At 50.8% G+C, this 12,869-nt stretch overlaps 1 protein-coding gene across 4 annotated transcripts in view; it reads right to left on the bottom strand.

Annotated features, from left to right (window-relative positions):
* Nucleotides 1–7,044: 7,044 nt before the first annotated feature.
* Nucleotides 7,045–12,869, bottom strand: part of Mgll (monoglyceride lipase) — a 123,728-nt gene continuing 117,903 nt past the window's right edge. For all 4 annotated transcript variants that reach the window (XM_045152751.1, XM_045152753.1, XM_004665120.3 and 1 more), the window contains exon 8: nucleotides 7,045–10,080. In XM_045152751.1, coding sequence (XP_045008686.1) covers nucleotides 9,952–10,080 — 129 coding nt within the window. In that variant the 3' untranslated portion in view covers nucleotides 7,045–9,951. The remainder of the gene's footprint in view (nucleotides 10,081–12,869) is intronic.

Here is a 12,869-nt window from a genome sequence, read left to right as displayed (position 1 = left end):
CATTACATGCATTTTTGAAACCTCACTTTGTGGCCCTGGGGCACATGGTCAGGAAGGGTGAGGCTCAGGCTGGCAACAGGTCAAACCTCATTCTCCACTCACCCTGGATGTGACAAGGTATGGATGTTATAAAGAAAAGATTTTTGTGTTCCTGTGCATTTCTCGTCATGGGTATCAGTGAGGTTAATTAGTACAGTGTCCCTTTTACAGATGTTGAAATCATACACAAGGAAGTTTGAAGGAATACTCCCCTGGAATCTACATTTCTTGGCTTACTGATCCAGCCAACAGGGTCAGGACATGTTCCCCAATCACTGGGCATGTTCTGATTCTTAGTTTAGTTTAGAGAGACCATTTAAGTGATGGGGACACTCTTTGCGTATGAAACTGTTCAACTCAGCGTTGCAAACAGGAAATGTCACAAATAGCCTTGCTGCTGATGAGCTGGTGGGGTCCTTCTCTACATGGCTAGAAACCTGAGCAGCTGGCAGTCCCGGGCCCTTGAGTGTCCAAGGCCCAGCGGCTGGACCAGCAGAGCCAGGGGCTTGCTGCTCCAGGTTTCAGAAGCCAGAGACTTAGAGCTTCAGGAGCTCAGGGTTTATTCTCCTGGGCTTTAACTACCCGCAGGCTGGCACTGGGCCGTCATTGTAACCTCTAGCCTCCAGCAGCTGTGAGCAGCAGCAGGTGGTGCCCCTAGTGCTGCTGGCCGCGGGCATTGGGCCCTTAGCGCTGCAAGAGTTACAGACCTTGTGTGTAGGTTTAGGAAGTTCTGGTTCCTTAGTCCTCAACACGTGGGCCAGAGTTAGAGTGCTTGGCCGGTTAAGACTACACAGCTCTGGAGCTTCCTGTGAACAGGGCCTACCGTTTGGGCTCCTTACATCCTCCTCCTCTTCATCACTCAAGCTTCCTATCACCTCTGCTCCACTGCTTTCCCTGGAAGCTGCTTTGTTTTTAACTGTCTGACGCTGGCCACACCGTATGGTTGTCCCATTCTGTTTCCAAGAGTGACAGCGCAAGAGAGAGACAGTGTGCCTGAGCTATCTACTTATATAGCCTGTGGTGTTTGAACCAATCACAGCCTTGCCTCAGCATCAATCACATTGAGGCTTGAGTTGGGGCCAATCACAGCCTTGTCTCTTAGCGCCATCCACAGCAGACCTGGCTGCCAGGGGAAGTGCTACCCTCTCTGGCCTAGGTGGAAGGGCTTTTGATAGTACTGTGTGATGAGCATGGAAACAATCCTAGCTGAGGCTGTGTCTTTAGAAGCAGGGCCAATTCGCTGCGATTTTGCATAGCTGTCTCCAGTGTTCCAGGCGGACTGACTGGCGCTTTGACTGACAGTCTTTTGTATAAGGGAGCCAGTCAGAATCACATTGTCCCTTCCCCAATTATTTACAGGAAAATGGACATCAGGAGTGCTTATAAGAATTTAAGAGAACTTAACATTAACACTGATTTTGACAGTTTTGTTTTGAGTCAGGCTCTCATGTGGTCTAGGTTGATCACCAACAAACTATGTAGCCTTGGAGGATTTTGAACTCCAAGTGGTGGAATTACCACATTCACACAAGCAATTTTAAGAGTGCTTAATATGTGAGGGGAGTGGTTCATATCTGTCCCCAATTACTCCTGAATGGGAGACAACCCCACAGCTAAGTTACAGCTCAGGTCCTGGGTGACCGGATGCACAACCCTAAGGCCTGGTAGTTCCCTGGGCCTTCCAGCGACTGGGGCCTCAGTTTCTCATCCCTGGGACTTGAGCCTTTGTTCTCCCCTCTTCTCTGTTTCTAGCCGCTCTCATCATTTCTCTAAACATAGGAATAATGAGGGCGTCCCCCAGCCCAGCCAAGAACTGAGTCCACAGCCAAATTGCAGCTCCAGGAAGGGGGCGTGGCAAGGGCTCTGCACCAATCACGGCAGCCCCTTATTTGCATGAAGGCTGAGTTTGCACCAATCACAGGCCTTCCAGGGCACTCTCCTTGCGGCAGATCTAGCCGGGAGGTGAGGATAGCTGGGTCAGCGGGAGGTCAGCATCTGCGAATGGAGCTTCTCTGGCGCTGGCCGCCCTCAGGACCAGGCTGCAGCACGAGGAGGGTCGTGCATGGGCTACAGCGTCCATGGGAGAGTCCCCGCAGGGGCATCAGCAGGGCCCGTCAAACATGCTCTGGACACATTTAAAGTTTAGAAAAAGCAAGGGAAGATGTTCTCAGTGGACTGAGGGGAAGATCCGCCCAGGGTAACAACTCTAATAGCACCTGATGGTGCCTAAGAGGTTCTCACAACTCCCATTGGTGCTGAACTCCCGCCTTGGGGCCTGGGAAAGGGGAAGCCCCCACCTATCCTGATTCAGGGTGGTGAGTATCCTGTAGACAGTCACTGGCATTCAGGGGGCTCCTTGGGAACGTTGGAATAGTGTGTGAGATTATAAACCGTTTTTTAGAACAAAAGCCACATCTACCAGGGTCCACACAGGCCAAGTTCAGTCACTGTTCCAATATGCTAATTAAAGAAACAGTAATACTGAAAAGCGCAGAGGGGTCTCAATCCATGCCACCCTTTGGAAGAACAGAGAGGGGAGGCCAGTGATCCCAAGTCTGTCTTTGGGGTACTGACAAATAGAGGGAGACTTAGGGGGACTGTCAGTTCTGGTTCTGCAGAGTCCTTGTCGCCGTCATAGATGAATGTTGCCATCTTGGGGAGGAGGGTTGTCCTGTGGGTCTTTGCTGCTCAAGGTGAGGGCAGGTTTCAGAGAATGACTTATCTCTGCCTTCAGCTTTGAAAGGGCTGTTGAGGCAGACACGGCCTGTGATTTTAGCATGCCATATACAGACAGAAGCAGGGGACAGACCCAAACTGAAGGCAGATGTGTCAGGCTTTCATCCTGCTTTTAGTCACTTTGTGAGTCCAAGAGAGGGGTCATGCTTTGTAGCAAAAGCAGTTTCTAAGTGTCTAAGACTGGGATTGGTCAAACCTGTTTACTTTCTACAATGTGGTTTTAGGATTAAGAAAATACATCAACCCCTCATAATTCAATAAAAAAAATGTACTGCTGGAGTCCAACCTAGGGCCTTGAGCTAACACCAATGTTAAATGTTAAAATAAATATCAGTTAAAAAAGAAAGTACAAAAAAAAGAAAAGAAAAGAAAGTACAGGGGATGGAGAGATGGCTTAGCGGTTAAGTGCTTGCCTGTAAAGTCCAAGGACCCCAGTTTGAGGCTCGATTCCCCAGGACCCACGTAAGCTAGATGCACACGGTGGCACATGCATCTGGAGTTTGTTTGCAGTGGTTGGAGGCCCCGGTGTGCCATTCTCTCTCTCTCTCTCTCTCTCTCTCTCTCTCTCTCTGTCTGTCCCTCTCAAATAACTAAATAAAAATAAACAGCCAAGTGTGGTGGTGCACGCAGAGGTAGAAGGATTGCCGAGAGTTCAAGGCCACCCTGAGACTACAGTAAATTCCAGGTCAGCCTGAGCTAGAGTGAGACCTTACCTGAAATAAACAAAATACAATAATAATAATAATAATAAATAAATAAAAGTGAAGAAGAAAGTACAGGGCTGGAGGGATGGATTAGCGATTAAGGTGTTTGTCCGCAAAGCCAAAGGACCCTGGTTTGATTCTCCAGGACCCACGTCAGCCAGATGTACAAGGTGGTGCATGCGTCTGGAGTTCATTTGCAGTGGCCAGAGGCCCTGGCGTGCCCATTCTCTTTCTCTCTGTCAAATAAATAAATAAATAAAAATAAAAATAAATATATTTTTTAAAAGTACATCTTGCTGGGTGTGGTGGTGGACACCTTTAATCCCAAGACTTGAGAGGAAGAGGTAGGAGGATTGCTGAGTTCCAGATCAGTCTGGGACTACAGACTGAGTTCTAAGTAAGTCTGGGCTACCGTGAGACCCTACCTCAAAAAGAACAAACAAACAAAAAGAAAGTATTAGCCGGGCATGGTGGTGCATGTCTTTTATCCCAGCACTCAAGAGGCAGAGGTAGGAGGATCATCGTGAGTTCAAGGCCACCCTGAGACTCCATAGTGAATTCCAGGTCAGCCTGGGCTACAGTGAGACCCTACCTTGAAAAACCAAAAAATAAAAATAAAATAAAGTATATTTTGACACAAAGGCTCTGGGTTTGAAGCACAGTTCCATTACCTCTAATCCTAACTCTAATCTTTATTTTTACTTATTTATTTATTTTTCTAATAATGTTTATTTATTTATTTATTTATTTATTTATTTATTTATTTATTTATTTGAGAGCAACAGACACAGAGAGAAAGACAGATAGAGGGGGAGAGAGAGAATGGGTGCGCCAGGGCTTCCAGCCTCTGCAAACGAACTCCAGACGCGTGCACCCCCTTGTGCATCTGGCTAACGTGGGACCTGGGGAACCGAGCCTCGAACCAGGGTCCTTAGGCTTCACAGGCAAACGCTTAACCGCTAAGCCATCTCTCCAGCCCTCTAATAATGTTTTATTTATTTACAACCAGAGAGAGAATGGGTATGTCAGAGCCTCTTACTACTGCAAACAAACTCCAGATGTATATGCCACCCTGTGCATCTGGCTTTATGTGGGTACTGGGTTATTGAACCTGAGTCATTAGGCTTTGCAAACAAGCAAGCACCTTAACCACTGAGCCATCTCTCCAGCCTCCTAACCCTAATCTTTCTTATTTTTTGTCTTTTCCATTGAGATGGTCTCACTAAGCAATCCAGGCTGGCCTGGAGCTCTGTAACCTGCTCGGTCTCCCCAGCTCTAGTGAGAGGGAAAGATGGCCCCAAGCTGTGACTGAAGACAACAGGCGGGGCTCTGAACCGCTCCCCTCACCCACACATACTTTGCCCTCCTGACCCCTCCTCTCCCCACTCCTGCTGCTCCACCTCTTCCTTAACAGGAAAGGGAGCCATGGTGGGAGTTTTTAAATTCATGGTGTTTTGATAGGCTCTTTTGCTTGGTCCCTGTGATTTCCACCTAATTTACATGATCAACCAGAGCCCACCTGTGTCTATATGAACTCCACACTCAGCTCCTTAACAGACTCTCCTGACTGAGGAGCAGACTTGCTAGAAGAATGAAGACCTTGAAGATTGTCTGAAAGCAGATGTCATGCCCCAGCCCTGGTGCAAACTCACCCCAGATCATCTGAGGACTTCGCACTCCTGCCTTGGAGACAGAACAACTGTTCCTGCCTCTAAGGCCCATGGCTCTGGGTCCTGCTTGAGCAAGACTCCTCCTGGATGATTTTCTGAGGACTACCAAGGCCCTTGAGCTGTGAACATTCCACCTGACCCCTGTTGATGGCATCCCGAGGCCCATCAGCAGTTGGAGCTGTAGCTGCCACCATTGTACCCTCGTGGTTGACAATCTCACTGCCACCAGTTTATCATTTAAGTTGTTGTGTTCCTATGTCAATAAATCCTGGTTCCTTCTCTCATCACTGTTCATCCCATATTTGTTTTGTTTGTTTTGTTTTTGAGGTAGGGTCTCACCCTGGCCCAGGCTGACCTGGAATTAACTATGTAGTCTCAGGGTGGCCTCGAACTCACAGTGATCCTCCTACCTCTGCCTCCCGAGTGCTAGGATCAAAGGCGTGCGCCACCACGCCCTGTTGTTCATCCCATTTTTGAGGTGGACAGACAGAACTGAGGAAGAATGGACTGTTTGACTGGGAGTACAGTGTGTCACCATGCATGGGTTTTTGTTGTTTTGTGTGCTTGTCAGATGCTTCCTCTGCACAGCTTTAACCCTGGTGCAGCTGGTGCAGGTAGCTAGGCTTCTCTGTCCAAGTGTGGAGCTGGGCCTGTGAACCACGTGGTGGGTTGTGCCGGTTGCTCCTTCTCTACACGGTTTGTGAGCATGCTGACACACAGAGCCTGTGGTGGGCTTTCTTGGGTCCCTGAGGAGGGGTGAGGAAATATGTCCCGGTCCAGTAGGCAGGGATTTGGATCCTCAGACTTGAGCAGGCCCCACGATGTCATTCTCACTTGGGCTACCAGGGCACCCATGCTGCAGGTCTATCTGGGCACAGCCCACTGTGTCCTGTGTAGGAGCCTGGTGCCCTCATTTTTTTTGGCCGACCCTTGGTTCATTTGCCAGCTCCCCCCACCCCATGCCCACAGCTGTAGCCTTGCTGGTTGAGCCCGTTCTAATGTGAGCACAAGTACCAGGTGAATTTTGCAATTTCTACTCTGCTCTTCTCCCCACTCCTCTCTCCTCCCTCCCTTCCTTCCTTGTTGACACTCACTCATGGCCCCTCACTCACCATCCTTCTCTCATTGCCACTTATTTGTTCTGTCCCTCTTTCCCTTATTGATTCCCGAACCCCATTACCTCCTCCTACCCCATGACATGGTTGTTTCCGGGGACCCTCTGGGCAGCAGACAGAGATCTAGGTCACATTCCCACATGAGGGACCAGGAGCTGCCCTGAGGACAAAGAAATCATAGCACCGTCAGATACCCAGGGCCCTGGAGGAAGGGGGCGTCAGGCCTGGATGGATTACACTGAGGAGAGGCTGAGAGATGGTGGTCAGGCCTCAGGGCCTACAGGCCTCAGCAGGGGCCTTGGCTTTAGTGAGATGGAGCCACCAGAGCCCCTGGCACAGGGTAGGACACAATTCTGACCACTCTGTGGAATCTGACCTTGCAGGACCCCTGAGAGGCTGTGACTAGTCTGTCTGATTTTGGTGAGCCTGGAGGCAGGGAGAGTGGGTCAGGTGGGGTGTGGGAACAAGGAGGAGCAACTCAGGATGCCAGCAGCATGCACACCAGATTCCCCACGCCCAGATGGAGTTTGAACATGTCCAGTGTCCAATGAATGGGTCAGCAAGGGAAGCAGTGAGCTCAGGGAGCCTGCTGCTGGCCAGACTTCCCCAAACGTGGGTGGGAGGAGATAAAAATCCATTGTCCAGTGAGTCCCAGAAGGGTACTGAGCTATGTCAGATGACTGGTGCGTGACTCCCTGCTCCTCTGAATGTGGGTCCTGCGGTCCTCTGTGCAAGCGGGCTGCATGTGGGATGAGAGGCCACACAGATAGACACAGGCACTCAAAAAGCATCTGCTTTATTAGGATTAGCTGTAGTGCACATCGGTTCCTTTAGTGGTGCTAAGCAGATACAGGCTCCCCACTAGGAGTATACATGGGATGTGTCTCAGCGCAGTGACAGTAACAAAGTGTTTGGACATCATTGTGATCCTTGTGAGATTACATTAGCAGTCAGGCAGGGAGGACAGTGAGGTCTGCAGGCTGGCCTGGAGGCAGAACGCCTGGAGTGGGATGTGAGCGGAGCCCCGTGGCACTCACAGCATTCTCATGACTTTTGTGCTGGATCTCAGGGCACCCCAAGCTGAGGGGGGACTGTGATGAAGGGTGGATGCCCCCTGTCTCTGCCAAGGGTCTGGGACCTGGTGGTTTAGACCTGCCCCGTCTTCCTCCCCAACTACCTGTGGGTGGCTCCCTTTCCCCACAAGCTTTTCAGGTGCAAAATCCATTCCACAGGGATTCACATCACCTTTGACCTGCTGGGAAGGGCACTCTGTGTTCATATAGGTGCTTTGATATCCCTAAAGGGCTGTAAGGGGTCCCCTCCCTGGCATTCATCTTGCTCCCTGTCTGTTCCAGGCCAAGCCATGTGTGCCTTAGCATCTCTTCCAAACCTAGATTCCTCTGTGTTCCTGCAGTGGTGGTACTCTGAAGTGAATGTCAGCGGCACTCAGTTGTCAGTGTGGATGGAGGGTGCAATCCAGCAAGGATGACCCGGTCTCCACAGACAAGCCACCCAGCCTTGCAGCGGCTGCATGTGAAAGACTTGCCACAGCGGCCTTGCAGGGCCCTGCGCTAGCCCACTTCTGCCATGGATGTGGCACACCCGTATTCCTGTCCTCTCTTCCACATTTCATAAGAGAGTCCAATGTCAGATCAGCCTTTCCTTTTTTTTTGTATTAGGGATTTTTAAAGCAGACGCGTATGTCTGTAAATGACGTCATGCGCCTGAAGAGGAACAGCCCAGGGGCCAGGCGTTTGGTTTGGGAGAGGGTACTGCTGTCCTATCCTGCTGGGGGAGACCCTGAGCGGGGCTGCAGACTTCGAGCTCTGGGTGAGAATTTCAGATCCTGGCCAGGGGCACCTAGTGGTTTAGGGGTGGGGTTCTTGTTTTTCCTTAATGGAGAGCAGAAACATCCCTGGGGACCACTGCTGCCCAGAGCCAGAACAGCCAGTGCACGCTGATTGTCTCTCTCAGCAAGCTTTTTACATTTGACTGTTCCAAAGAGAAGTCAGAGCTAAGGTGGGGTCTGGTCAGCTCCTGGGCTCTGGATACCCTTCATGGGTGCTTGGTTCCTCCTGAAGGCCACCCTATGACCTTTAGTAGGGGGGCCAACTCTTGACTTATATGACATGGTCAGGGTCACTGGAGGGTAGAGGGACACCCCTCCCAGGACACAAAATAAGCCCAAAGAAGGAAAAGGCCTTGGTGGAGGGCAATCCCCACCGCCAAAGAAGACAGTCAGAGCCCTGACTACAAACCTCCATGTCTTTGCAGGGGAGTGGCTGCCTCCTCTGAGACCCTGAGGACCCTGTATTGCACCTTTGCTGGAGGTTCACTGGCACCCCAAACAGCCTCCTTGCAGCCATGCAGGTCTCTCTGCCTCTACCCAGGGCCCTGTGGGCACTAATGAGACTGTTGAGGTAACAGCAGGCCCCACAATAAAATGAAAGTGCCCCCAAGGAGGCAGAGCCCCCGTTATTGCTGGCACTGAGGCCTGGGACAGGCTACTGGGTGGCATCTGAAGGGGTAGGGCTTGTGCCTTGGCTGTGCCTGGGTGGCCCTGGATGACGCCTGCCAGGGACATCCTGCTGTGGCCTGGGACGGGGTGCCAGCAGCTGTGGTCCCTGCCTGCAGGTGGTCAGTGAGTGCTCTGTGCTGCCCTGGCAGGTGGCCAGCACCATAGCTGCATGTGAATCTCTTCTCCTGCCACCAGAGGTAGCTGTGCTGCTGGCACTGTGACATTGACTCCTGGTGGCTCTGGGCAGAGGGAGACCCCAGGCCCTGAGGCCATAGTCCTCCATGCTGAAAGGAAGGGAGGGACACTGGGTCCTGGCCATGGGAAAGGCTAGCCTAGTCCCTCTCTTGGGGGTACAGGGCTCTTACTCAGTCCAGCCATCCTGGTCTTGTGCAATATCAGTGCCTGGCAGGTGCCCAGGCCCCGCCTACCCACCCCCCAATAATTGTCTCTGCTTTAGGATATACATTATATATTAGACACCTCCTCTTCAAAGCAACCCCCTTCTCAGGATCAGATACATAATGACTTGGGGAACAGTGGCCTTTCTGCATACATACGGCACAGGGTCGGTGACCCAAATCCCAAGCAGGAAACGCCAGGAGTCCATGACAATGCTCTACCGGGCCATTCCTCCTACCCTGAGCCTGGTTTCAGGCTAAGTTGCTGACAAGGTCATGGGTGGCTGCCCGTTTTGAGGAAGTGCTGTGGAGGAGCATGTGAGCTTGTTGAGGATCTAGCTCTGGGGGCACGAGACACCTCATCACAGCCCAGAGAATGGCCAGTCAGAGAGGCGTTGGGGAAGGAGCTCAAGTGGGGACAGGAGGGAAAAGGCCTCCAATTATTGCAGGCTAGGATCACAGGACATAGGGGTGTCCTGGAACCCCATAGGAGCTGGGAGTGGAGGACAGAGTTACACTTTTGTTTTCAAAGGATATTTCCACATAGTCCCATGTGGAAAACTGCCTGTAATCCCCCTCTCTCTGTCTACCCCTTAAGGTAGTAGATCCAGTGGTTGATAAGGTTTATATATGACAAAATGTCTTTTTTTTTAAAAAATAAATTGCACTAGGGAGTCCTCCAATCTGTGATTTTTGTTTTTCAAGCCAGCAAGAGCTGCTCTTCTCTGCCCACTTCCCCCAGACTGCGAGCTGGTTGCTTGGCCAGCGTGCTCAGGGTGGGGTTCCGGTGGCTCCTGCCATGGGTATCCTTTGGGAGACCCACATGTTTATTTCATGGAAGACGGACTTGGTCACTTCTGGAAGCTCTTTGTGGAGAACGTGGTAGGCACCTTCATAGAGCTGCAATCAGGAGAAATATGGAATCAGAAGCAGCAAGTGGACGGGGTGGGCACAGGCAGAGGACAGGCGTGTACAAGGTCATACTCCTGACATCCCCCACCCCTTGTTTCAGATGAGGTCTTGCCATGGTGCTTAGGCTGGCCTCAAATTCCTGGTCTTAAGCTGTCCTCTTGCCTTAGCCTTCTGGGTAGTAGAGATGGCAAATGTGTGCCACCTTGCCCTGCCAGGGCCAGCACCTTTTGATCAGATGTGTTACAATTTCCAACAAGTCTTGGACCTTCATTCCCTGCCTCCACAACTCTCCAGCCTCTGCACCTCCACTCCAGAACCTTCCACTGGGGACTCTATCTGTCTTTACATCTCCATCAAGGCTCATGTGGAGATGTCTCCTACTCCCTCCAGCCTCCAGTGGTTGCTCTAGGCAGGATCAATAGGGACCTCACATGCCATGCAGGGGCACTTAGCACTCACATGTTGCTAGACTTCCAAGCAGAGGTTGACCAGTGACCATCTGTGCACACTGACTTTTCATGGACTGGGGGCTCTGCATAGCCCTCTCCCCAACTCTCCCTATTAACTCATGTCTTTTTTTTTTTTTCCTGATTCAGCTTTTTTTAAAAAAAATTTATTAGCATTTTCCATGATTATAAAAAAATATCCCATGGTAATTCCCTCCATCCCCCTTCCACACTTTCCCCTTTGAAATTCCATTCTCCATCATATTACCTCCCCATAACTCATGTCTTAAAAACCCTCCATATATGGATGACTCTGGAACTTTCCTCTAGCTAGACCTCTCTGATGCTGCCTGTCCATGTACCATTTGCCTTAGAAACTCTTAGGTCTCTGGGGCTGGGAAGATGGCTCAGCAGTTAAAGACACTTGATTGCAAGGTTGGCTGGCCTGGCTTGTCCAGGTTCCACTCCCCAGTGTTCATGTACAGCCAGATGCACAGGTGACGCATGCGTCTGGAGTTAATTTGTAGTGGCAGGAGGCCCTGGCATGCCTGTTCTCTTTCCCCACCCCTCTCTACTTGCAAATAAATACATTACATAAATTAAAAAAAAATACCCTAAGGTCTCTAGTGTCTGAGGAGACTACTGGTGATTTCAAAGTGATTCCTCCCTCTCCCTCCAGGGTCCGCCAGGGTCACCATCTCAGAGAGGTTGGAACAGGCCCCCTGCTAGCTGGCATAGATCCTAACCCCAAGGGCATTCTTAAAAGCATTTAAAAATGATCAGCATATCTGTCACCTCTACCACTTACTTCCTTATGATGACAGCACTCAACATCTTCTCTTCTGGCTATTTTGAAGAAATACAATGTATTTTTAACTTATAGTCACCCTGCTGGGCTGTAGCACACCAGGACTTACTCCTGTCACTCAACTGTGAATTTGCATCCTTTATTTTTTTATTTTTATTATTATTATTTTTTATTTGAGAGCGACAGACACAGAGAGAAAGACAGATAGAGGGAGAGGGAGAGAATGGGCGCGCCAGGGCTTCCAGCCTCTGCAAACGAACTCCAGACACGTGTGCCCCCTTGTGCATCTGGCTAACGTGGGACCTGGGGAACCGAGCCTCGAACCACGGTCCTTTGGCTTCACAGGCAAGCACTTAACCACTAAGCCATCTCTCCAGCCCTCCCCCCTTTTTATTTGAGGTAGGGTCTCACTGTATCCCAGGCTGTCCTGAAATTTACTATGGGCTTGAACTCATAGCAATCTACCTACCCTCTGTCTCCCAAGTGCTGGGATTGAAGGCATACACTACCATGCCCGGCATGAATTTGTACCCTTTAACCAATCTGCCCGCCTGCCTCTCCCCTCTCTCCTCTCAGCCCAAAGAACCACCATTCCATTCTGCCTATACCGTGAATTCAACACTCTAGTTCCTCCTTGTCACTAAGAGCATGCTGTACTTGTCTTTCTGCGCCCGGCTCATTTCGCTTAATGTGTGGTCTTCCAGACCCAGGCCCCTGCCCACCACCACTGCACTCGTTCTTCTGCTTATCGCTCTTCCTGTTGGACACAGGCTCCATGGCAGAGGCAGGGAGGGCCTTCGATGGTTCTCAGGGCCTCTACCAAGTGACAGAAGAGCTGCTTGTGATCATGAACAGATGGAAGCCAGGGCCCGAGTGTGCAGCCACTGCCACATCACTGAGGTAGACCAGCGCCTCCCATTTTTTTCTTCCCATTTTTCCATTCACCCATGGGTCTGTCTGGCAACTGATATGGGCTACAGTCTGGCTCAGCACGGATGAAGGCAAACCCTCGACAGTTTGCAAAGGTGCAAGTGTGTCAACACAGCACAGGCTGCAGAGGGACCTCAGACTCCAATCTAGTCATCTGAGTCGAATCCTGACTCTATTACCTTGCAGGTGAGGGGTCTAAAGAGTTACCTGCTCTCTTTATAACCCAGTGAGAATGCAGCCTCAGGTCCCACCTGGGCCATAGTCCAGACCAGGAGTCAAGACTATGTGGGTCAGGGGCAAGTGTGCTGCAGTGCCGGCCCATGCAAATTCCCTTACAGCTCAGGTTCAACCAAGTGCCCTGGGACCCACGTTCCCTGATTCCATAGACCCTGCGTGTCCTCAGTCCCTATGTTCCCCGAGCCCCTGGGACTCCTTTATCCTGAGCTGTGGTAGATACAGAGGGCAATGGGGCACTGTGTGTGTGTGTGTATGTGTGTGTATGTATGTGTGTGTGTATGTCCCTGCAGCATGGACATGATAGTCTCTCTGGGGTTGTAACTGCTCAGTGCTCAGCTGCAGGCTCCTCTCATGAT

This window comes from Jaculus jaculus, chromosome 6 (assembly GCF_020740685.1).
Source record: "Jaculus jaculus isolate mJacJac1 chromosome 6, mJacJac1.mat.Y.cur, whole genome shotgun sequence".
Lineage (NCBI taxonomy): Eukaryota > Metazoa > Chordata > Mammalia > Rodentia > Dipodidae > Jaculus > Jaculus jaculus.
The sequence above is the reverse complement of the archived record's forward strand: the minus strand, read 5'-3'. Positions and strand labels throughout refer to the sequence as shown.